At 53.9% G+C, this 25,009-nt stretch overlaps 2 protein-coding genes across 2 annotated transcripts; both read left to right on the forward strand.

The window, feature by feature from the left end:
* Positions 1 to 5,604: 5,604 nt before the first annotated feature.
* GPKOW (G-patch domain and KOW motifs) lies at positions 5,605 to 16,425 on the forward strand. Its single transcript, XM_029068012.2, has 11 exons — positions 5,605 to 5,810; positions 7,700 to 7,857; positions 7,970 to 8,109; positions 11,324 to 11,430; positions 11,809 to 12,037; positions 12,329 to 12,461; positions 13,229 to 13,346; positions 13,490 to 13,679; positions 14,762 to 14,831; positions 15,607 to 15,692; positions 15,878 to 16,425. The coding sequence occupies exons 1-11, from the start codon at positions 5,650 to 5,652 to the stop codon at positions 16,010 to 16,012; spliced, it is 1,527 nt and encodes a 508-aa protein (XP_028923845.1). The 5' UTR covers positions 5,605 to 5,649; the 3' UTR covers positions 16,013 to 16,425.
* Positions 16,426 to 18,287: 1,862 nt separating this feature from the next.
* On the forward strand, positions 18,288 to 23,824 carry WDR45 (WD repeat domain 45). The gene is made up of 10 exons (XM_029067988.2): positions 18,288 to 18,424; positions 18,528 to 18,602; positions 19,033 to 19,137; positions 19,243 to 19,348; positions 19,443 to 19,537; positions 19,660 to 19,739; positions 21,983 to 22,191; positions 22,702 to 22,803; positions 23,089 to 23,234; positions 23,357 to 23,824. The coding sequence occupies exons 1-10, from the start codon at positions 18,376 to 18,378 to the stop codon at positions 23,464 to 23,466; spliced, it is 1,077 nt and encodes a 358-aa protein (XP_028923821.1). The 5' UTR covers positions 18,288 to 18,375; the 3' UTR covers positions 23,467 to 23,824.
* Positions 23,825 to 25,009: the final 1,185 nt, after the last annotated feature.

The raw sequence follows: 25,009 nt of genomic DNA on the forward strand, positions 1-25,009 counted from the left end.
CACTGTTCTAAGCGCTGAGGGGAGATGCAGGATCATCAGGCTTTCCCCCGTGGGGCACACTTTTTTTTTAAATCCCCATTTTTACAGATGAGGGAAGTGAGGCCCAGAGAAGTGAAGCCACTTGCCCAAGATCACACAGCAGTCAAGGGGCGGAGGGGAGATTAGAACCCACGACCTCTGATTCCCAAGCCCAGGCTCTTTCCATTAAGCCACATTGCTATAATGTGATTTTTTTTAAGCGCTTATTAGGTGCCAAGCACTGTTCTAAGCACTGGAGTGGCAGAGCTCAGTGGAAAGAGCCTGGGCTTGGGAGTCAGACGTCATGGGTTCGACTCCCGGCTTCACCACTTGTCAGCTGTGTGACTGTGGGCAAGTCACTTCACTTCTCTGTGCCTCAGTGACCTCATCTGTAAAATGGGGATTAACTGTGAGCCTCACGTGGGACAAGACAACCTGAAGATCCTGTATCCCAGTGCTTAGAACAGTGCTCTGCACATAGTAAGCACTTAAGAAATACCAACATTATTATTATTACAAGCAAATCGGTTTTTCCCTGTCTCACCTGGGGCTCATAGTGTCAGTCCCTATTTTACACATGAGGGAACTGAGGCCCAGAGGAGAAAGTAATAATAATAATGTAGGTATTTGTTAAGTGCTTACTATGTGCAGAGCACTGTTCTAAGCACTGGGGGAGATACAGGGTCATCAGGTTGTCCCACGTGGGGCTCACAGTCTTCATCCCCATTTTACAGATGAGGTAACTGAGGCACCGAGAAGTGAAGTGACTTGCCCACAGTCCCCCAGCTGACAAGTGGCAGAGCTGGGATTCAAACCCATGACCTCTGACTCCCAAGCCGGGGCTCTTTCCACCTAGCCACGCTGCTTCCCTTAAAGTGGCTTGCCCAAGGTCACATAGCAGACAAGTGGTGGAGTCAGAATTAGAACTCATGACTTTCTGCCTCCCAGGTCCGGCCTCTATCCATGCTGCTGATGAGTGAAAGGTGTCTCCCAGAGACATGCCCTAAATATGCCTTGTCTTGGGAAGGTTTTTTGGTCACCTTAGAGGCAGTGGAAAGAGCAAGGGACTTGGAATCAGAATCCCTGGGTCCCAATCCTGCCTACGCCTCTTGCCTGCTGTGTGCCTCTGGCCAACTCATTTGGCTTTTTTTGTATCTCAGTTTCCTCTTCTGCAAAATGGGGAATTAAACACCGGGTGTCAGCCTGTGAGCCACGGGTAGGACAGAGATTGTGTCTGATCTGAATGTATTGTATCTACCCAAGTGCCTGGCACTTAACAAATACCACACTTATTATTAGTATTATCAGTGACTGGATGGGGGTGGAGGAATGGGGACACAGGAAGGCAGAGTTTTGCCTTCGAAAAAAACTGGAAACACTCCTCCCAATGTGCCCAGTGATTGAAGTGACTGCTGATGCTGCCCCCAAAATAACAGCTTTGCCTGCAAATGCTCAGGCTGCTTTCTAGCATTATTCTGTCTAATTGAGCTGAAGACAATGATATATTTTTGTTGTTGCTCTTGTTACTCTTTGTTTTTTATTTCTTGCTATTGTTTTTCCCCTGGTTGTTTTGCAAGAAGGTACTCTGATGGTTTGCAAAATGGGTGAGGGCCCAGTAGAGCCTACTATTGTTGAGGTCTCAGAGTTATCCTGTTCTGTGATCACAGGCTGCCCTGGTTCTCTGGGCATTTGCAGGGACCTGGACAAGATCATTTTTTTGTTTGCTTTTTATAGTATTTGTTAAGCATTTGCCGTGGGCCAGGCACTGTACTAAGCTCTGGAGTAGTTACAGGGTCTTCAGGTTGGACACAGTCCCTGTCCCACATTTTTAATCCCCATTTTACAGTTGAGGTGACTGAGACACAGAGAAGTGAAGTGACTTGCCCAAGGTCACAGAGTAGACATGTGGCAGAGCCGGGATTAGAACCCAGGTCCTCTGACTCCCGGGCCCGGGCTCTTTCCACTAGGCCACACTGCTTCTCCAAAATGTGGATGGTTCCTTTCAAAATGTGAACCCTACCATTTCGTTATCGCAAAAACAAGTACTTGACCTACTGACAGTACAATTTAAAACCTTTACCCTCTTAAAGAGTAGCATGGGGAATCAGCATTGACTCAGGCCTGGGAGCCAGAAGGACCTGGGTTCTAATCCCTACTCTGCCACTTGTCTGCTGGATGACCTTGGGCAAGTCACTTCACTTCTCTGGGCCTCAGTTACCTCATCTGTAAAATGGGGATTAAGACTGTGAGTCCCAGGTGGGACAGGAACTGTGTCCAACCTGACCGGCTTGTATCTTCAGCACTCAGTACAGTGTCTGGCACATAGTAAGTGCTTAACAAGTACCACAGTTATTATTACCCCAGCTCTGGGAACAAGGCTTGACGCGTAGTAATCGCCTGACAAACACCATCGTCATCATCTTAACCCTTGGTGTCTGAGTTACTCTGACCCCAAATGGCAAAGGGCCGGAATATGGACATCACTGTATTCTCTTGGGCACAATGTGTAAGAGATTCTCAACACACCACTTGCCCCCAGGGAGATAATCTCACTGCTAGCAGGGTCCTCTTCGATTCTGTGCCTCTATCTGGATCAGCCCAAATCAGATATTTCAAAAGAAAGTAAATACCAAGAACTTAATACTATATTTTTAATAAGTTTATCAGTCCGTTCGTTATTACCCCCTCTCGGCCATTATGGAGGGTGGTGAGGGTCTGGAGAGGGTGTCATGATTATTGTTGTCTTGTACTCTCCCAAGCACTTAGTACAGTCCTCTGCACACAGTAAGGGCTCAATAAATACGATTGAATGGGTGAAGTGCCTTGGTGTGTGTTTGAAGCAGGAATTTAGAAGATTGAAGGAAAAGGTAGGAACTGCACTGGAAATCTGGGAGAAGGAAAAAAAAAAGCATCTCAGGCTTTAGGCTTCAATCCTGGGTTTCCAAAAAAGTTTGGAGTGGCTTGGGCATTGGAGTATAGATTGCCCTCTTATCATGCTCTGGACCTGGGTCCCTCTGGTCTATGCTTCTTGTGGGGGAAGAGCACTAAGGACAAATGGAGGATGGTCGTGGCTGCAGGTCATTAACTCAGCTCTGTCCACCAGTATTGTATTGATTAAACAAGACGCCTAACAGCAGTGAGCAAGGGCCTCAAGGGACCGATGGGATGGATTAACAGCCCCTGGAAATGGGAACTCTATCCATGTGACTGGAGGAATGCAGGGATTCGTCTCTCATTCAGTTGGTGTTTCAACAGTATTTTTTGAGCCCTGTCAGTGACAACATACAAAAAACAGGTCAAGATTCCAGAGTCCTTTCCTTCCTTCCTTCCTGTATTCATTCAATAGCATTTATGGAGTGCTTACTATGTGCAGAGCACTGTACTAAGTGCTTGAAATATACAATTCAGCAACAGATAGAGAAAGAGATAGAGACCATCCCTGCCCAATGACGGGCTCACAGTCTACACGGGGGAGACAGACAGCAAAGCAAAACAGAACAAAACAAAACAAGACAACATCATCAAGATAAATAGAATCAAGGAGATATACACCTCATTAACAAAATAAATGGGGTAATAAATAATATATACAAATGAGCACAGTGCTGAGGGAGGGGAAGGGGGAAGAGCAGAGGGTGGGAGGGGAGGAGAGGGGGAGCAGAGGGAAAGGGCAGGCTCAGTCTGGGAAGGCCTCTTGGAGGAGGTGAGCTCTCAGTAGGACTTTGAAGAGGGGAAGAGAGTTAGTTTGGTGGAGGTGAGAAGGGAGGGCATTCCAACCCCAATTCCACAGCACTTATGAATGTATCGGTAATTTATTAAAATAATATAAATTAATGTCTGTCTCCCCCTCTAGACTGTAAGCCCGTTATGGGCAGGAAATGTGTCTGTTATATTGTTTTGTTGTACTCTCCCAAGCTCCGCATACTGTAAGCACTCAATAAATTTATTTTGTTAATGAATTGTACATCACCTCGATTCTATTTAGTTGCCATTGTTTTTACGAGATGTTCTTCCCCTTGACGCTGTTTATTGCCATTGTTCTCGTCTGTCCGTCTCCCCCGATTAGACTGTAAGCCCGTCAAACGGCAGAGACTGTCTCTATCTGTTGCCGACTTGTTCATCCCAAGCGCTTAGTACAGTGCTCTGCACATAGTAAGCGCTCAATAAATACTATTGAATGAAATACGTCTGAATGTATGAATGAATGAATGGTTAGGTCAGGCACAGTCCCTGTCCTACCTTGTGCTAAATAGAAGGGAGATCAAGTATTTGATCCCCATTCTACAAATGAGGAAACGGAGGCACAGAGAAGTAGAGAAGCAGTGTGGCTCAGTGGAAAGAGCACGGGCTTGGGAGTCAGAGGTCATGGGTTCGAATCCCAGCCCTGCCACTTGTCAGCTGTGTGACATGGGCCAGTCACTTAACTTCTCTGTGCCTCAGTTACCTCATCTGTAAAATGGGGATTAAGACTGTGAGCCTCACATGGGACAACCTGATTACCCTGTATCTACCCCAGCGCTTAGAATGGTGTTCTGCACATAGTAAGCACTTAACAAATACCAACATTATTATTAAGTGACTCCCACAGGTGTGCGGTGAAATTGGGATTAGAACCCAAGCCTCTTGACTCAAGTCCTCTCCTCACCAAAGCACCTCTGAAGGGCAGTTGCAGGGATGCACCAAGGTATAACAGAGCACAGGCCTGGGAGTCAGAAGGTTGTGGGTTCTAATCCCAGCTCCCCCACTTGTCTGCTGTATGACCTCAGGCTGCCTGGCTTAGTGGAAAGAGTCTGGGCTTGGGAGTCAGAGGTTGTGGGTTCTAATCCCGTATCTGCCACTTATTAGCTCTGTGACTTTGGGCGAGTCACTTCACTTCTCTGTGAAATGTAACTTCACTTCATCTGTAAAATGGGGATTATGGGGATTATGTCTGTGAGCCCCACGTGGGACAAGCTGATTACCCTGTATCTACCCCAGCCCTTAGAACAGTGCTGGGCACATCGTAAGCGCTTAACAAAATCAATTATTGTTATTATTACTTCACTTCTCCTTGCCTCACTTCCCTCATCTGTCAAATGGGGATTGAGACTGTGAGCCCCACATGGGATTCTGCAACCCGACTGGCTTGTAAAATATCCACCCCAGCGCTTAGTACAGTGTCTGGCACACGGTAAGCCACTAACAAATACCACAATCATTACGAGAAGCGGCGTGGCTCAGTGGAAAGTGCCCGGGCTTGGGAGTCAGAGATCATAGGTTCGAATCCTGGCCCTGCCACTTGTCAGCTGGGTGACTGGGGGCAAGTCACTTCACTTCTCTGGGCCTCAGTGACCTCATCTGTAAAATGGGGATTCACTGGGAGCCTCACATGGGACCGCCTGATGACCCTGTATCTCCCCCAGCGCTTAGAGTAAGCGCTTAACAAATACCAACAAATTATTAAGGGGCAAAGGGAGTCTCGGAACTACAACTCCCGGCATGCCTCGGGAGGTGCCTGTCTCCCTTCGAGCTTTGCATTATGGGAATGGTAGTTTTCCCGCGTCCCTTCGCCCCCGTTTTCCGCAGGCGCAGAACTACAAATCCCAGCAAGCAGTGCGCGCCCCGCTCCCGGCCGGAGGGAAGGAGGCCGAAATGGCCGACGACGACGAGGGGCCTCCAGTGGCACCGGCCCCGGTGTCTTTCAGCTTCACTCGCACGGCCGCTCGGAAGAGGGTGGTGGAGCCGAAGGGCGGGAAGGACGCGGTGGAGGAGAAAGATTTCCTTAAGGCTGTAGAAAGGAACGAACTGCAAAGGTGAGGGGGAGGCTGCAGGACCGGCTGCAGGACCGGCATCATCATCATAATGATGGCATTTGTTAAGCGCTTACTATGTGCTAAGCGCTGGGGAGGATACAAGGTCATCAGGTTGTCCCACGTGGGGCTCACACTCTTCATCTCCACTTGACAGATGAGTTTAACTGAGGCCCAGAGAAGGGAAGTGACTTGCCCAAAGTCACACCGCTGACAAGCGGCTGAGCCGGGATTTGAACCCATGACTTCCGACTCCCAAGCCCGGGCTCTTTCCACGCTGCTTCTACTAATAGTATTTGTTAAACGCTTGCCATGTGCCAAGCGCTGTACTAAGCGCTGGGGTAGATACAAGGCGATCAGGTTGTCCCACGTGGGGCTCACAATCTTAATCCCCATTTTTACAGATGAGGGGACTGAGGCCAGGAGAAGTGAAGTGGTTTTCCCAGGGTCAAAGAGCAGACAAGTGGCGGGTTCGGGATTAGAACCCACGACCTCTGGGTTCGGGATTAGAACCCACGACCTCTGGCCCCCAGGCCCGTGCACTTGCCACTAGGCTATGCTGCTTCTCTAGTCGTGTTGCAGTAGTGTTTCATGGGCGCTTCCTATGTGCTAAGCGCTTGGGAGAGTGCAGTAGAGTAAAAATAGGCATGATCCCCGACCCCAAGGAGTTTGTCATTTATCGGGTAAGGCGGACACTAAAATAATTTGCGGACAGGAGGAAGCAAGAAAATGTTAAGATGCATACCTAATAATAATAATGGCATCATTTGTTAAGCACTTATTTGCAAAGCACTGTTCGAAGCGCGGGAGGGGATACAAGGTGATCAGGTTGTCCCACGTGGGGCTCACAGTCTTAATCCCCATTTTACAGATGAGGGAACTGAGGCACAGAGAAATGAAGTGACTTGCCCAAAGTCACACAGCTGACAAGTGGCTGAGTGGGATTTGAACCCAGGACCTCTGACTCCCAAGCCCGGGCTCTTTGCACTGAGTCACGCTGCTTCTTTAAAAAAAAGAAACGCAGAGGACCCAAGTGCTTAGATGATGTGGAGGATCTGAAGTGGCAATTGTGATTTTGAGGGATGTGGGGAGATAGATGAAAGCAAGGAAGGCCTCCTGGAGGAGATGTGATTTCAGTAGACTTTTGGAAGTGGGGAGAGCAGAAGTGGTTTGGCAGATGTGAAGGGAAGGGAGGCTATGAGCAAGAGGCAGGAGAGATGAGATTGCTATGGGCAGGGAATATGACTTGTATTGTTCTCATTCATTCGTTCATTCAATCGTATTTATTGAGCTCTTACTGTGTGCAGAGCATTCTACTAACCGCTTGGGAAGTACAATTCAGCAACAAATAGAGACAATCCCTGCCCACAGGAGGCTCAAAGTCCAGAAGGGGTAGGCAGACATCAGAACAAGTAAACAGGCATCAATGCCATCAGTATAAATAGAGTTAGATATATACACATCAATATTATAAATAAATAGAATTATAAATATGTATGCATATACACATGTGCTGTGGGGCAGGGGAGAGGGGTAGAGCAAGGGGAGCGAGTCGGGGCGAAGGGGAGGGTAGACAAGTGCTTAGTACAGTTTTGTGCCCACAGTAAATGCCCAATAAATATGAATATTGAGAATGAGGCACAGGGAGTAGGTGGGCATGAGAGGAATGAAGTGAGAGAACTGGGAGGAGAAAGTGGATAAGTGTGGTGAAGGGAGGGTCAGGTCTCTCAGATGCTTACTATTGTTTTGCACCTAGTAGACACGCAACATTGATGAGGATGATGATGGTGGCGGGAGGTGGCAACTACAGGGAAGAGTTTGGCCAGGGAATGAAAGAGTGACGCCGGGCCGTTCACGGTCTTCCCGGTTTTTTCTTTCCCTTTTATGGGCAGCGTGAAACCGGCGGAGGCTCCCAAGGAGCTGATCATCCCCCTGATAAAAAACAACCAATGGAGGAAGCCAGCACCGGCTCCCGCTGTTCAGAAGGAATCCAAGCCGCCTCCTCCCGAGGACGGAGTTCTGACCCAGGCAGTGAAAGAGATAATCGAAGGTGAGCGGTCCTCAGTGGGAAGTGAGACCCCAGGGGAAATGGAGGCATGGGACCAGAGCCTGCTGCCGACCCTCACCACGCTCCATGTGGGACCCCTATCCCCTTCCTTCAGAGTCGAAAAAGTCCCTAGAGGAACGAGAGAACGGCTCGCAGGTAGACCCCAATCTGGCGATCCCGCTGCTCATGCAGAACCGCGTCCCTGATGGCTTTGAGGATGGGGACAAAGTGGATGTCAGCCTCCGGCCGGAGTCGGTAAGCCCCCCTGCCTGTCCCTTTGCCTCCCGGCCTAGCTTACTTCTCACTTCTGTAACCATCCTTGCTCCACACTCAGCTTCTGGCCTCTGTTTATTCTCCCCCTTCAGGAACTTCTGTATTCCTTGGACCATGTCCCGCCATTCCTTCAACAAGCTGCTGCCATCTACCTTTCGATCCTACTTTCCGGGAGGTTTCTCCTCCTAGAATTTGCCGCCCTGCCACATATTCATTCATTCATTCATATTTACTGAGCGCTTACTGTGTGCAGAGCGCTTGGAATGTACAATTTGGCAACAAATAGAGACCATCCCTGCCCAACAACGGGCTCACAGTCTAAAAGGGGGAGACAACAAAACAAAACAAGTAGACATCAATACCGTCAAAATAGATAAATAGAATCATAGATATATACACATCATTAAAATAAATAGAGAAATATATACAAATATACACAGTGCTGTGGGGAGGGGAAGGGGGTAGAGCGGTGGGAGGGAGTAGGGGGAATGGGGAGGGGAGGAGGGGCAGAGGGAAAGGGAGGGCATATCTATCCCAACCAGCCTGGCCTCGCTCCTGTCTCTTCTTGGCCTGTTTTTTTTTTTTTTTCCTTTTGCATTAGTTGGCCAAATGCCCCCAAGCGAGGACTAGATTGACCTCTTTCTCACAAAGCAAAGTTTTTGTGTTCCAGTATCTAGCCCTCCTCATAACCTTGGATCAGAAAGGTTGCCCACTGACCCACGTTTGACCCGGCTAATCCGGAGAACTGAAGAGCCAGCAACAGATTAGTGCCCTGCTCAGGATCTTTTGGGCCTCCTCAGGTTCCTGAAGGAGCCTGCAACCCCCATTCAGTGTGGTAGCTGCCATTTGTCCACTTTGCATCGAAGAAATCTCTCTGTGGTGTTGCTGGGGGCACAAGTTCCAGCAAGCTACAAGAACAACCACTCATGTATTCAACTCCCCCAGCAGCGAGGTTGCACCTTGTCATTGTGAACACACCTGGCTTTAGGGGGATTTCTTCTCCAGACTTAATTCGTATTCATTGTGGCTCCGCCATCTGGGGAAAAGAATGGCCCAACCAAACTCCATTTTGATCCCCGGACCATTCCTAGGTAACGGGAGAGCCAGAGGTGTCTCCTTTCCTCGTAATTTCCAGGAGCAAGCTGAGTCGCAGTTTCCCCATCGGAGTCTGTTCTTGTTAGAATGTCTCCTTGCTCCCATTTTTCTTCTTGGGAAGGGGTGGTAGCTGGCCTCTGTGTCATAGGTGACCTCCTTATAATCTCCCCTGCTCCTCTCTAGTCCCTCCTTCCCCTTATTCGACTCTCCTGTCTTTTGCAGCAGTATCTCAAGATATCCCCTGCCTCCTCTTCGTCTCTGACCCCATCCCTTCGCACCTTATCAAAACATTTGCCCCATCTCTTCCCCGTCTGACCAACTTCAACTTTTCACTCTCCAATGGCTTCTTCCTCACTGCTTTCAAACATGTTCACACGACCCCATCCTGAAAAAACTCTCTCTCGACCCCACGGCTCCCTGCAGTTATCGCCCCGTCTCTCTCCTACAGTTCTTTTCTTCACTCCTTATGTGAGTTTTCTGCACCTGCTGCCCGTGTCCTCTCCTCCAATTCTCTCCTTGACCTCTTAGAATCTGGCTTCACCCCCATCAGTGCATGGAAACTGCCCACTCCAAGATTTCCTTGACAAATCCAACGGCCGCTACTTCATCCTAATTCTCTTCAACCTCTCAGCTGCCTTGAACGCTGTAGACCTCCCTCTTCTCCTGAACACATTATTTAACCTCGGCTTCACTGGCACTGTCCCGTCCTGGTTCTCTTCCTATCTCTCTGGCCGCTTCTTCTCGGTCTCTTGCACAGGCTCCTCCTCTGCCTCCCATCCACTGTCTGTGGAAAATCCTCAAGGCTCAGTTCTGGTTACCCTTCTATTCTCCATTTACACCATTCACTTTGAGAACTCATTTGCTCCCATGGCTTCAACTACCGTCGGTTTGCGGAGTATTCCCAAATATACATCCACAGCCCCGATCTGTCTCCTTCTCTGCCGTGTCATCTTTCCTCCTGCCTTCAGGACATCTCTACTTGGTTGTCCTGCTGACACCTCAAACTTAACATGTCGAGAACAGAACTCCTCATCATCCCACCCACATCCTATGCTCCCCCTGACTTTCCTCTCAACTCTAGAGAGCACCAACATCCTCCCTACCTCTTAAGCCTGTATTAATAATGATGGTCTTTATAATCTTGGCATTATCCTCTACTCATCTCTCGCATTCAACCCACATATTCAATGTCACCATATCCTTTCACAACCTCACTGAAATTCACTCTTCCCTCTCTGTCCAAACTGCTACTATGCTAATGCAACCACTTATCCTAGCCCACTTTGATTTCCGCCTCAACCTCCTTGCTGATCTCCCTGTCTCTCCCCACTGCAGTCCATACGTCACTCTGCTGTCCAGATCATTTTTCTAAAAAATCATTCAGTCCATGTTTCTCCACTCCTCTAGAACCTCCAGCAATTACCCACCCACCTCCACATCAGAGAGAAACTCCTTTCCATCAGCTTTACAGCCGTCAGTCACCTTGCCCCTTACCATCTTATCTCACTATTTCCTACTACACCCTAGCATGCTCACTTTGCTCCTCTACCACCAACCTATTCACTGTATCTCAGTCTCGTCTGTCTCATAGCTGACCCCTTTACCCATATCCTCCCTCCAGCCTGTAATTACCTCTCCTTTTGTATCTGACAGGCCACCACTCTCCCCACCTTCAAAGCTTTATTCAAATCCGGTCTCTAAGAGGTCTTCCCTGACTGAGCTCTCATTTCCCCTGCACTCTCTTCCTTCTGTGTCACTCTTGCATTTGGATTTGTACCCTTTTAAGCACTTGATATTCATCCTGACCTCTGCCCCACAGCTCTTAAGTCCATATCCATGATATGGTCTAATGTCTACCTCCCCTTCTAGACTGTAAGCTCCTTGTGGGCAAGGAGCATGTGTTTACTGAGCGCTTACTATGTGCAGAACACTGCACTATGCTCGGCGGACCACGGTACAGCAGAATTAGCAGACACGTTCCCTGCCCGTAATCAGCTGAGGGTCTAGAGACCAAGGAACCAACCTTGTTGTGTTGTACTCTCTTAAGCGCTCAATAAATACCATTGATAGCTAAAACTCTGTTTTCTCTCCTGTCCTTCAGGCGACAGAGGCGGATTATGAGGTGGTGCCAGTGGAAGCCTATGGGATAGCCATGTTGCGGGGGATGGGCTGGAAAGCAGGCGAGGGCATCGGGCGCACCTTCAAACAGTGAGTGGCACCTGGAGAGGCTTGGGTGGAGGTCCACTGGGGACCATGGGTGAGTTTCCTTTGCTGGATCGTGCGAGCATGTTGGGCTAAGTGAATTCAGAGCCCGGAAAATGGCCCAGGAGAGCACCCAGCAAAACCGTCCAACCCCCCCGTGCCATGGCAGGAGACAGGGAAAGGTTGCTGGACTGGGGCAAAGGGATGGGGAGTTCTAGGGGAGAGCTAAACAGAAAGCATGCCCCTCTATCCATCAATCAGTGGCATTTATTGAGCACTTATTGTGTGCAGAGCACTGTGCTCAAGTTTGGGCGAGTACCATACACTCGCAGCCATTTCCCGCCCACCACGAGTTTACAGTCCAGGGATCCTTCACTTCCTCAGGGACGTGAAACCACAGGAGAATCAGCTGCGCCCCAAAGGGTTGGGCCTGGGAGCCGACAGAGCAGCCGTGGAGAAACTGGGCCCCCGGGCCGCCGGACGGCGCCCCCGGCCCGGAGAGAAGAGGCCGGCCGGACAAGAGGAGGAAGAGGAGGAGGGGGAATCTCAGAGGTTGGCACCGGGGGCCTCCGTGCTCATCCTCTCCGGTCCACATAAGGAGCTGTACGGGAAGGTGAGGTCCCGATCTATTGGGTTCTTTCCCGGGGGGTCAGCAGGCCCCTGAACCTGGGGGCGGTGATGGAGCCATTCAGCCTTGCCGCTGCCTGCTCGCCCTTCTGTTCCCCCCGGGACCAGGGGAAGGGGAGCAGTTTGTCCCGGGGATCCGTCGGGGGCTGCCACCCTGGGATGGGAAGTGGAGTTTGGTGTCAGGAAATGGAAAGTGGGCGGTAGGGATCGTCTGAGGAGGCAGAGCAGGGGATCCAAGCCGCCCAGCCCCGGCCTCTCCTGCCTACCCGTTCCTCAGGTGGAGGGGCTGGACCCCGACAATGCCCGCGCGATGGTGAGGCTGGCGGTCGGAGGCCACATGGTGACCATCAGCGAATACGTGCTGAAGCCAGTCAGTCAGAAGGAATTCGACAGTAACGCGACAGACCTGAGTGAGTGATGGTCCTAGCCACTGGGTCTCCTTATAGCCCTCTTTCCTCCACTTCCCACAGTGCCCCTCAGGTCTCTGCCCAATACTGCTTCTTCACTCATCTCTCACCTTGCCCCATCTTCTGCTGTCTTGGCTGCCGTCCAGTCAACCGGTCGATCAATCAGTGGTATTTATTGAGCGCTTATTATGTGTGGAGCACTGTTTTAAGCGCCTGGAAGAATGCGGTACTACAGAGTCGGTAGACACGGTCCCTGCCCTTAAGGAGCTTTCGATCAAAATAAATAACGGGGGAAGTGGCCGAGTATGTGGAGACGTACGTAAGTGCGGTGGGGCTGGGGCGAGGATCCAGCTGCTTGAGGGGTACAGACCCAAGTGCATAGGGAGGGCAAACAGGGTGGGGAAATGAGAGGTTAGTCAGGGAAGGCTTCTTAGGGGAGCTGTGACTTTAGTATGATCTTCAAGGTGGGAAGAGCTGTGGTCTGTCAGTTATGAAGGGGGAGGGAGTTCCAGACCAGAGGGAAGATGTGGGGAACGGGGTCAGCAATGAAAGATGAGATGGAATTAGAAGGAGCACTACTCCCTCTCCCCCCCATCCCTTCCCTCCCCACCCGCCAGCCATGTGACTGTCCTGGTAGGATCCAGCCACCTCGAGCAACTCCTTCTCCTGTCCCGAGTGAGCCTCCTAGTGTTTCCCACTGCCCCCTCATTGCCCACCTACCACCGTCGGTAGCACTGAACCTGCTTCCCGTCCTCTCTCCGGTCCCGAAGCCCGCCTGTCCAGACCCGGCCCGGAGCTGCAGAATGGCATCGACCAGAGGCTGAGAGGTGGGTCTCCCTCCATCCGGCGAGAGGACAAGGACCTAAAGAGGAGGCTGTCCCCAGACAGGTATCGGGGGCTCGAAGCGGTTAAAGCTGTCCATTTGGCAGTTGAGGACCCCGTTGTGGTCGGGGTGGGGTCCTGGGATTGGATTAGGGAAGGTCATGGTCACCAGGTGCTTCAAAGTCCCTCAGGCCTCTGCTTCTTGCCAGGGCGGCCGGAGCCAAGAGCAAGGAGAGCAGGCCAGCCGGAGTCACGGGCCAAGAGGGCGGGCCGGCCGGAGTCACGGGCAAGGAGGGTGGGCCGGCCGGGTCTTCACGGGCCCCTCACTGGCTGCAGCGAGACCTGCGTGTGCGCTTCGTCGACAAGCTGTACAAAGCGGGGAGATACTACAACTGCAAGGTACTGGCTCCCTCATCGCAGGACTGCCTCCTTGACTCCGATCTCCACCACTCTCCCAAGGGACCCTCAGAGAAGTGAGAAGCGGATTCACCTCCCTTGGGAATGGGACCGGAGGGCCGGCAGTGTAGCTTAGTGGAAAGAGCATGGGGCTGGGAAGATAAGAGTAATCATGGTCTTCATTAAACTCTTACCATGTGCCCGGTATTGGGGTAGATAGATAGAAGAGAATCAGTTTAGACACAGTCCCCGTCCCACGTTGGGGGTCCCAGTGTAAGGGGGCAGCCCCCTAACTCCCCGGCCCACGTACTTTCCCCTATTCGACACTGCTTCTTGGGGGTTAGGAGCCTCGGGTTTTCATCCCAGCCCTGCCACTGACCCATGTGACCTTTGGCAAATCATTTAACCCCTCTTTTGCCTCAGTTTCTTTATCTGTAAAACGGGGAGAACATCCCTCTCTTCCTACCTCTTAGACTGTGATACCCCGTGGGACAATGACTGTGTCCAATCTGATTATCTTGCATCTATCCTGTTGCTCAATGCTTGCCGCATATCTAGTAAGCACTTAATAAATACCATGTTTTTGAAAGCCAGTCTCTTCAAAGACGTGGCAGGAAATTCCCTCCTCTCCTTCAATATCCTTGCCATTTCTTCAGGGGATTTTTCCTGACCTCTCTGCCTCAAATTATTCTGCAGTAATTTTATGTCTAGATTGTAAGCCCCATGAGAACAGGAATTGTGTCTTCTAACTTTCATAGTCCCCTGTCTGGGGTAATGTTCTGCACACAGGCTCTCGGTAAATACTATTGTTTGATTGGCATCAATAGATTGATGGTAACCGGGGTCTTTCTCCTTCTCTCATCCCACTCCTATTCTCCTTAAAGTTTTCACCCTATCGGGGGCCCTTAGTGTCGTAGCATTCCAGAATCCTCCTGTCGTCCGGCTCACAGCTCATTCCCATTTCCACTGGACTCTAAGCTCCTTGTGGGCAGCGATCCCGTCTGCTGACTACTGTTTTGTCCAGTGCTCTGCACACAATAAATGCTCATTAAATGCAATCTAGTTTTTTCTTTGGCCTGTTGCAGATGATCATCGAAGATGTTGTGAGTCCAGACACCTGTGTTTGCCGGACAGAAGACGGCCGAGTCCTGGAAGGTGAGCAAGCAAAGTGGGGCGGGAGGGGTGGTCTCCAACTAGCTCTACCTCCACTCTTAGTCCTGGCTCTCCTTCACCCGCTCCGCTCCTACCAGGCTCTGCCTGGAGCACCCGTTCCCCATGGCCCGCTGGGGTTTCCGTCCTCAGCCTTTCCTGCGTCGACAACTGCCCGTCCACTCGTGCCTCCACAACCACTTGACAGGCAACCACTCTTCCCCCACTTCAAAGCCTTACTGAAAGTACATCTCCTCTAAGAAGGCTTCCCAGACCAAGCCCCACTTTTCCTCATCTCCCTCTCCCTTCTGCGTCACTCTGACTTTGCTCTCCCTCCCTCCCAGCTCCACAGCACTTATGTACTTGTCTGTCATTTTATTTACCTCTTTGCTCTTCGCCCCTCAGCCCCAAAGCACTTATGTACAGATCTGTCATTTTATTTACCGCTTTGCTCTTCACCCCCCTAACCCCCAGCCCCAAAGCACTTAGGTACAGATCTGTCATTTTATTGATTTGTATTTGACCTGATGTCTGTCTCCCCTACTCTAGACCTGTGAGTTCATTGTCGGCAGGGAATGTCCCTGTTTGTTGTTGCATTATATTTTCCCAAGCCCTTAGTACAGGGCTCTGCACACAGAAAGCACTCAATAAATATGATTGAATGAGCCCGGTGTTGGGTAGGGATGGTCTCTATCTGTTGCCGAACTGTACTTTCCAAGCGCTTAGTACAGTGGTCTGCACACAGTAAGCACTCAGTAAATACGGTTGAATGTGCCCACAGGTGTGAAGGAGGCCATGCTGGAGACCCTCATCCCGAAGGACGAAGACAACTGGATCATGGTAGTGTTGGGCCAGTTCTCGGGCCGGGTGAGTACGGACCCCGCTACCCCCCGGTTCAGCTCACAGCTCCAAGACCGTTTGACCGAGACCCTACGAGGAGGAACGGGGCGAGGGTTTGGGGATGGAGATGTCAGGGCTCCCGTCCCCCCCCCCCCCCCCCCCCCGACCCCTCCGCACGAGAGGCAGGCGGCCCTGACGTTCTCCTCCCTCAGCTGGGGCGGATCCTGCGGCGGGACAGAGAGCGAAGCCGAGCCCTGGTGCAGCTGCAGCGGGACGAGGAGGGGCCGGTGCTGAAGCTGGACTACGACGCCATCTGCCACTACGTGGGCCATGTGGATGAGGACTGAAGGCTCCATGTCTCTCGGTGAACCCGACCGGATCCAGAGGGGGCCCCAGCACAGGAGGGCAGAGGCCCCTGTTCTTCGAGCCCCAGCGAAGCCCCGCAGGTCACCTCGCCCGGCTAGGACCGGGGGGGCCTACCCCTACCCCTCCCACACCACCGCCCGGCGGGACTCGGGGCCACCTCGGCCAACCCGGGCCTCTAGAAGCCCTGACCTCGCAGGAGGTCTTGGACTGGACGTGACTGAACCCAGCCAGATTTTGACACCAGCAGACTCCCAACTCCCAGGCGGAGTCTGGGTTCGTTCGGATGGACGAGGTGCAGCCCGGCCCTGTCTGTCTTGGGGGGTCCCGGACTGGCACTTGGGCCCTGTTAGGTTTTTACCTGTAAAAAATGTAAATAAAAAAGAAGTTTCCCAAATTTGCTGACACTGGTGCATAATAGGATGTGGGGTTGGGAAAAAATAATAATTGTGGCAGACGTTAAGCACTTCCTTTATGCCAGTCACCGTTCTAAACGCTGGGGTAGATACGAGGTGCTCGGGTTGGACACGGTCCCTGTTCCGCAGAGGCCTCACAGTCTTACTCCCCATTCACAGATGAGGAAACTGAGCCCAGAAAAGTGAAGTGACTTGCCAAAAGCCACACATGAGACAAGTGGCAGAGGTGGAATTAGAACCCAGGTCCTTCTAACTCCCAGGCCTGTGCTCTATCCATGGGCCATACTGCCGGTGTCCCGGCCCCGCCACTCCGGCCCCCTGGGAGGCCGGGAAGCGAAGTGTGTGTATTGGGGTGTGGGGGCTCTAACATTTGCTGCTGCCACTTACGGTGGTAGCTTCTCTACTCCCACTCTGTTTGCTCGTGGGAGCTCGGGACCCCCCCAAGGACTAAATCGTCACGGGGGCGCCCAGTGGAGCCAGGTCCTTGTGCCGTCATACTCCCACAGTGCTCCTTGAGGGCAAGGAACGTATCTACCAACTGTGTTCTATTGGACTCTCCCAAGTACTTAGTACAGTGCTCTGCTTATATTAAATGCTCAAAAAATACCATTGATCGCATGCAACCTGGAGCAATGTTTTGAAGAGTTGTAGGGCGAGGGGGGAATATTGGTGCTGGGAGCTGTTAACATCCTGGCCTGGAACTCCCCCTTCATATATGAGAGACCCCCACTCTCCCCACCTTCAAAGCCAACCAAAAATCACAACTCCAAGAGGCCTTCCCTGGCAAAGCCCTCAGTTCCCCTTGTGCATTGCCATATGCCCAGGATATACCCCTGAAGCCCTTGACATTCACCCCACTGACGTCTGCCATTTTCGGCGGGGCCTCCGTCATTGCTGAATTAGCTCCAGTGCCTAGTGCCAGGCTTGTCACATTATTCTCCGTGGGCCCTGCCGCCCCTGGCTCTGCTGGCCTGGAGCTTGTCAGTGTCAAACTGGAGAAGCAGTGTGGCCTAGTGGAAAGAGCCTAGGCCTGGGAGTCGAAGGGTCTGGGTTCTCATCTACCTTGGGCAAGTCCTTCCACTTCTCTGGGCCTCAGTGACCTCATCTGTAAAATGGGGATTAAGACTGTGAGCCCCACGTGGGACAACCTGACCCCTCCACCCCCCAGTGCTTAGAACAGTGCTTGGCACAAAGTAAGTGCTTAACAAATAACATGAGTATTATTATTACTACTACTAATAATAAAAGGAGGAAGGGCCCGACTACTACTACGACTAATAATAATATTAATAATAATAAAGGAGGAAGGGCCCCACTACTACTACTGATAATGATAATAATACAAGGAGGAAGGGTCCTACCGCTACTTGTCAGCTGTGTGACCGTGGACAAGTCACTTCACTTCTCTGTGCCTCAGTTACCTCATCTGCAAAATGGGGTAAACTCTGAAATGCAAAATGCAAACCGTGAGCCCCGCCCCGTGGGCCAACCTGATGACCCTGTATCTCCCCCAGCGCTTAGACCAGTGCTCGGCACATAGTAAGCGCTGAACAAATACCAACGTTATTAGAATGGGGATGAAGACCGTGAGCCCCACGTGGGACAACCTGATTCCCCTGTGCCTCCCCCAGCGCTTAGAACGGTGCTCGGCACAGAGGAAGCGCTTAACAGAGACCAACGTTAGTCTTAAGAAATATGAATCCCCTAAAGGCGGAGGGGCGGCCGCTGCGCGCTAGGGGGCGCCCGTGGGCGCGCGGCGGGACGGGCGCCGCCCCCCCCCCCGCGGCTGGCGCTGACGTCATTTCCGGTCCGGAGCCCCGGCCCCGCCCCTCCCCCCGGGCCGCGGAGGGGGCCGTAAAGATGGGAGCTGCAGGGGGAATGGAGCGCAGCCCTCACCCCTGACCCCCCCCCCCGGGCCGGGCCGGGCCGCCATGGCGCAGCAGCGCGGGGTGACCAGCCTGCGCTTCAACCAAGACCAGAGTGAGCGCGCAGCCCCCGGGAGCGGGAGGACCCCGGACACCCTCTCCCCGACCCCCCCCCCATTGCCCTCCTCTCTCTCTCTCTCTCTCCACTCCCCCTCCAGGCTGCTTCTGCTGCGCCATGGAGACCGGAGTCCGGATCTACAACGTGGAGCCGCTCATGGAGAAGGGACATCTGGGTGGGGGAGGGGGGCAGGGACATGGGGGGGGGGACAGGGCCACCTGGGGGGGGCGGGGTGACCTGGGGGGGCCAGGGCCACCTGGGCGAGGAGGGGGGCAGGGTCACCGGGGGGGGCAGGGCCACCTGGAGGGGGAGGCAGGGCCACCTGGGCAAGGGGGGACAGGACCACCTGGGTGAGGAAGGATAGGGCCAGCTGGGCGAGGAGGGGGGCAGGGCCACCTGGATGGGGGGGGCAGGATCATCTGGGCAAGGAAGGGGCAGGACCACCTGGGTGACGGGGATAGGGCCACCTGGGTGAGGAGGGGTCAGGACCACCTGGGCGAGGGAGGCAGACCTCCCCACCCCCGACCAGGGGACCGCGCCGGTTGGAGAGAGGCCGGACGAGGGGGCGGCCGGACCCCGGCTGACGCGAGCCCCTTCCCCCTCAGACCACGAGCAGGCCGGCAGCGTGGGGCTGGTGGAGATGTTGTACCGCTCCAACCTGTTGGCTCTCGTGGGCGGCGGCAGCAACCCCAAGTTCTCGGAGATCTCAGGTACGGCCCGGGCCTCGGGGGTCCCTCGGGTCCAGCCACCGGCCCCCGCCCCCGCTCGCCGCCCCCCGGGTTCGCCCCCGTTGACCCGCCGCCTTCTGTGGTCAGTGTTGATCTGGGACGACGCCCGGGAGGGGAAGGACAGCAAGGACAAACTGGTGCTGGAGTTCACCTTCACGAAGCCCGCCCTGGCCGTCCGCATGCGGCACGACAAGTGAGGCCCTCGGCGGTGGGCCGGGACGGGCGGTGGGCCGGCGGGGGGCTCTTTGACCTCTCTGATCTCCCCCCTCCCCGCTCTTCCTCATCAGGATTGTCATCGTGCTGAGGAACCGCATCTACGTCTATTCCTTCCCCGACAACCCCAGCAAGCTCTTTGAGTTTGACACGAGAGATAACCCCAAAGGTGTGAGCGTCCCCCTCCCCCTCACCGCCACGGCCCCCACCTGGCCGCCGGGCCCCCGGCGTCCCCTCCTCATCCCGTAAGGGAGCGGTGTCGAAGTCTCAGGTCCCTCTCTGTCCTCCCAGGGCTCTGCGATCTCTGCCCCAGCCTGGAGAAGCAGCTCCTCGCCTTTCCGGGTCACAAATGTGGCAGCTTGCAGCTGGTGGTGAGTGGTGACTCCTCTTCTACTCCGAGCCCTGCGGAGGGTGACTGTCGAAGGGCGTAAACCCCCTTGGGCAAGGTGGGGGTTGAAATGACAACAACGATCTCGTTACTTGCTAAGCGCCAGGCACCGTACTAAGTACTGGGGTGGATACAAGGTAATGGGGTTGGACACGGTCCGTGTCCCACATAGGGCTCGCAGTCTTAATCCCTTTTACAGATGAGGTCGCTGAGGCACAGAGAAGTGCTCGTTGTGGGCAGGGAACGTGTCTTCCCAACTCTGTGGTATTGTACTCTCCCAAGCGCTTAATACAGTGCTCTGCGCATTGTCAGCGCTCGATAAATACCATTGATCGACTGGGAGTCTTATGATTGAATGGCAAATTGGGAAACAGCGTGGCCTAATGGGAAGAGCACGGATATGGGAGTCAGAGGACCTGGGTTCTAATCCCGGCTCCGCCTCTTGTCTGCTGTATGACCTTGGGCAAGTTACTCTGTCATTCACTCAGTCGTATTTATTGAGCACTTACTGAGCACAGAGCACTGTTCTAAGCGCTTGCGATGTACAATTTGGCTGGGCCTCAGTTCCCTATCTGCGAAACAGGGCTCCAATTCCCGTTCTCCCCCTACTTAGACCGTGAATCCCCTGGGGGACCTGATTATCTTGTAACTACCCCAGTGTTTAGAACAGTGCTTGATACATAGCAAGCACTTAAATAGTACTGTCGTTATCATTATAATAAATTCCAAGTTTCACCCGAATCCCAGCCCATCCGTTACCCATGAAACAGCCACCAGATGGTGAAGATGAGTGCTTTCTGCTCCAGGGGTTTATAAAGTTGTTTCTAAGGTATTTTCTCTTTAGATTTGCTGCCCTGGGGAAAGTGTGTGAGTCTGGGGCTCTAATTAATTATAAACTCTGTCTCCCCCTGTAGTCTGTAAGCTCCTTGTGGGCAGGGAGCTCATCTACTAACTCTGTTAGAGCGTACTTTCCCAAGCACTCAGCACAGTGCGCTGCACCGAGGAAGCGCTCAATAAATACCGTGGATTGATTGGTTTAAGTTGAGAAGGAAGATCTGTGGGATGGAAGGACAGAACTAAATGGACACGGTGAGCCTCGTGGGGGACAGGTATTGTGTCTGACCTAATTGTCTTATCTCCCGCAGCGCTCAGAGCAGCGTTTGGCACGTGGTAGGCACTTAACGAGTTCCGTGGTTATAGTTAGAGCTGAGAGAGGGTGCCAAAGACCCCAGGCCAGAATGGCCTCTGTTCTGGGCAGTCAGGGCGGGGAGGCGGAAGGGCAGAGCAGCGGTATGCTAGAGGGCAGCTAGTGAGACCGGGGGAAGTTGTCCTCCAGCCCGGCCCCCTCCCGCTCACCTTCTCCATCTATTTCCCCATTTCTCTGCCTGCTTTGAGAGGTCATCGTCTCTTCGGGCTGAGACCCCAGGACTCTCTTGGTTCCTGGACTTCCCGAGGGCCCGCGTTTGGCCCCCGGCCCAGCAGTCAATCGATCAGCACCTGTCCTCAGCTTCCAGTCTTGCCACCCAGGCCGGGGCCTGCGTCAGGTCCAGGTGAAATAGTCTAACTCCTTAATCCAGAGTTTTCAAACTCCCACTCCATGAGAGTCAGGACTGTTTTCATCAGCTCTATCCCGGATGCTTTTTGGGATTAGCTGCTTCGGCCCGTGAGCGGGATGCGCACGATCACACACACACTCACTCTCTCACCTTCATCTACTCAAAAGGGTGGCCTCTTCTTCTCAGAGCTCAGTATAATAATAATAATTATGGTACTTGTTAAACGCTTACTCCGTGCCAAGCACTGTCCTAAACTCCAGGGTAGTTACAAGGTATTCGGATTGGACAGAATCCATACCCCACATGGGGTTCACGGTCTAAGTAGGAGGGAGAACAGGTATTCAATTCCCATTTTACAGAGGGGGAAACTGAGGCACAGAGAAGTGAAGCGACCTGCCCGAGGTCTCACACCGGACAAGCAGTGAAGCCGGGATTTGGCGCGAGCCGCTGAGTTTCATAGGGCTGGTCAGACGCTTGCCTCCAGTGTCGCTCCTCCGAGCTGGCGAGGGGGAATAGGACCCTCGGTCCCTCAGTGACACGGTTGTGGCTTGGGGAGGGAGACCGAGGGCCCGCGGAAGGATTCTGGCCTAAGACCCGGAGAGTGGGGAGAGCAGGAGAGTTGGGAGTCTTGGAGAGGATGACGGTTCTCTCGGGCTTTTTCCCGGGGCAGGACTTGTCGAGCACGAAGCCCGGTACCTCGTCTGCCCCCTTCACCATCAACGCCCATCAGAGCGACATCGCCTGCATCTCGCTCAATCAGCAGGGCACCGTCGTGGCCTCGGCCTCCCAGAAAGGGACGCTCATCCGCCTCTTCGACACCCAGACCAAGGAGAAGCTAGTAGAACTGCGGAGGGGCACCGACCCGGCCACGCTGTACTGGTTAGTTGCCCGCTCTGGGCCAGGCCGGGCCCCCGCAGGCGGGACCTGCTCGGGATGGGTGGCGGGAACGTGGCATCTGCTGACCACCCCCAACCCCGAGAGCCTCTTGGCACCAAAGTAATGGTGTGCCCTGATCCTCCCGTGGTGCCGGGAACGGGCTTTCTTCCCCTCCTCTCCTCTCCCCTCCTCTGCAAGAAGAAAATGGTCCTTCCCAACATTGGGGGAAGCCCACTCTCTGGCCTATTATGAGATGGCCAAACCTGTGGGCCGGGGGGCACACGTCTGGCGGGGTCTGCCGGGGACGGGGGTCTGTCGCCGCCAGCGAGTGGCCCCCGCACAACGTTCACGCTTCCCCTTCCCCGCCCGGAAAGGGATCTGGGCCGTAGCGAGATGTCAGGACAGGCGGGGCTCTAAGATTGACCCTGCTCTCTTCACACCTCTACTCTGGAAGCGTCTCTCCCACCTCCATCCAGGAAGATGGACTTTTCCTCCTTCCTTCTTTCTCCACAGCATTAACTTCAGCCACGATTCGTCGTTTCTGTGTGCCTCCAGCGACAAGGGCACGGTCCACATCTTCGCCCTCAAAGATACGAAGCTCAATCGTCGCTCCGCGTAGGTCCCTGGCCCCGTCGTCTCCTCCTCCTCTCTCCTCTACCTCCCGCCTCCGGCCCCGCCACTTCCTCCTCCTCCTCTGTGCCCCCGGCTCACCTCACCGACCCCACATTGCCCATCCCTGTTTCCGACCTCTGAGGACCCCGGTCCTGCTCCTGCTTCTTTGCCCCCAGGCTAAGGAGGATGGGCGGAGGAGGCCTCCAGGCAGATGCCCCGACTCCCCCTCCCTCCAGGTGGTAGGTCTAGTTCCTCCCCCAGACACGGTGTCCCCCTCCGTCCCTCCAGGTTGGCCCGCGTGGGCAAGGTGGGCCCTATGATCGGCCAGTACGTGGACTCTCAGTGGAGCCTCGCCAGCTTCACCGTGCCTGCCGAGTCGGCCTGCATCTGTGCTTTCGGCAAGAACACCTCCAAGAACGTCAACTCCGTCATCGGTGAGAGGGGTCTATGGGCCGAGAGGAGCCGGGGCGGGGAATGGCCGAAGGCCCCCGAGGGCTGGTGGAGGTTGGGCAGCCTCTCGGCCTTATCCCGCCGGCCCCTTCTGTCCCCTCCGCAGCCATCTGTGTGGACGGGACCTTCCACAAGTACGTCTTCACTCCGGATGGGAACTGTAATCGCGAAGCCTTCGACGTGTACTTGGACATCTGCGACGATGATGACTTCTGAGTCCCGGGACCTCGTCCGCCCGTGGAGCCGGGATGGGGCCGGGACCTTCTGGGCCCTCCGGGAGGCTGGAGCCTCCACCTGCAGAAACTTCAGGCTTCTTCCTTCTTCTCCCCTTCCTTCCCATCCCCCACAGCTGTAAAGAGGGCAGCGGGCCTGGGCAGCCCTGCCCTCTCCTCCCCATTTCACAGGACAGCCCAGGGTGGGGGTGGGGGTAGTTGGGCCTGGACGGGTTGGGGTCTTGGGGTCCCCTCCTCGGCCCCCTCCTCTCCCCCTGAGCAGCAGTTTTGCTTTAGGGATGCCCTGTTGCCATGGAAACCTTGGGTGATTAAAGGGGGAATAAAGAGAGGTCAACGAGTGAGCGTGGCCCATCTCTCTTTAGGTTTGGATGCTTCCACTGGGTCCAAAAGCTTCCCGGGGGTCTGGCGCCATCCCTATGGTTTAGTCCTTGTTCCGGGTGCCCTCCTCCCCCACTGCCTGCTGTTGGTGGTGGTGGTAATGGTAAGTGTTAAGTGGTTAACTCTGTGCCAGGCCCTGCACTAAGTGCTCGGGTAGGTTCAAGTTAATGAGGACACGACACAGTTCGTGTCCCACGTAGGGTTCACGGTCTTAATCCCACTTTACCGAAGAGGAAACTGAGGCCCCATAAGGTGATATGACCGAGGTCACGCAGCAGGCAGGTGGAAGAGCCAGGATTAGAACTCAGGTCCTTCTGACTCCCAGGCCTAAGGCCTCTCCGCTAGACTGCTTCTTTACCACGTAGGGATGGGCCCCGACGGACCCGTGGCCGCCACCGCCACCGTGCACAAGCCCAGTGTGGCACGGGAGCCCACCGGGGCCGGCCCCCGGATGCCATTTCGGCTTCTCGGTCGGGTCTGACCGAGTTCGGCTGGGACATCTGCCCTCCGGGCCCGCTGGTGGGGCGAAAACCAACGCGTTGGGAGCCTTTGTGACGACCAACCCGCTTTGAGAATATGTTTGGTGGCCAGGCCCTAGCAGGGCTTGGACTCCCCATTTCCCCCGAGGGCTATGGACATGGAGGGTCCTGAACAGATGTCAGTGTGGCCTCATGGATGCAGCGCGGGCCTGGGAGTCGGAAGGACCGGGGTTCTATCCCTGACTCCACCCCCTATCTGCTTCGTGACCCTGTCACTTCACTTTGTGCCCCAGTTCCCTCATCTGTAAAACAGGGTGACGACTGTGAGCTCTTTGTGGGACAGGGACTGTGTCCAACGTCATTAGCTTGTATCTACCCTAGCGCTTAGAACAATGCCTGGCACACAGATACAATTATTATCAATGAACAGAGGTGAGTGGTAGGCAGTGCTGTCGGAAAACAATCCCGACAACAGTCTGCCTTGGGTCCTGGGCCCTTCTCTCTTCTCGCTCTACCTCGGTTCTCCTGGGGAGTTTGTCCATTGACTTGTTCCCAGCTCTTCCCCACCCTGTAGATTCATTCAGTAGTATTTGTTGAGTGCTTACTATGTGCAGAGCACTGTACTAAGCACTTGGAATGTACAGTTTGGCAACAGATGTAGATGAAGAC

Source organism: Ornithorhynchus anatinus, chromosome 6 (genome assembly GCF_004115215.2).
Source record: "Ornithorhynchus anatinus isolate Pmale09 chromosome 6, mOrnAna1.pri.v4, whole genome shotgun sequence".
In the NCBI taxonomy this organism is placed as follows: domain Eukaryota; kingdom Metazoa; phylum Chordata; class Mammalia; order Monotremata; family Ornithorhynchidae; genus Ornithorhynchus; species Ornithorhynchus anatinus.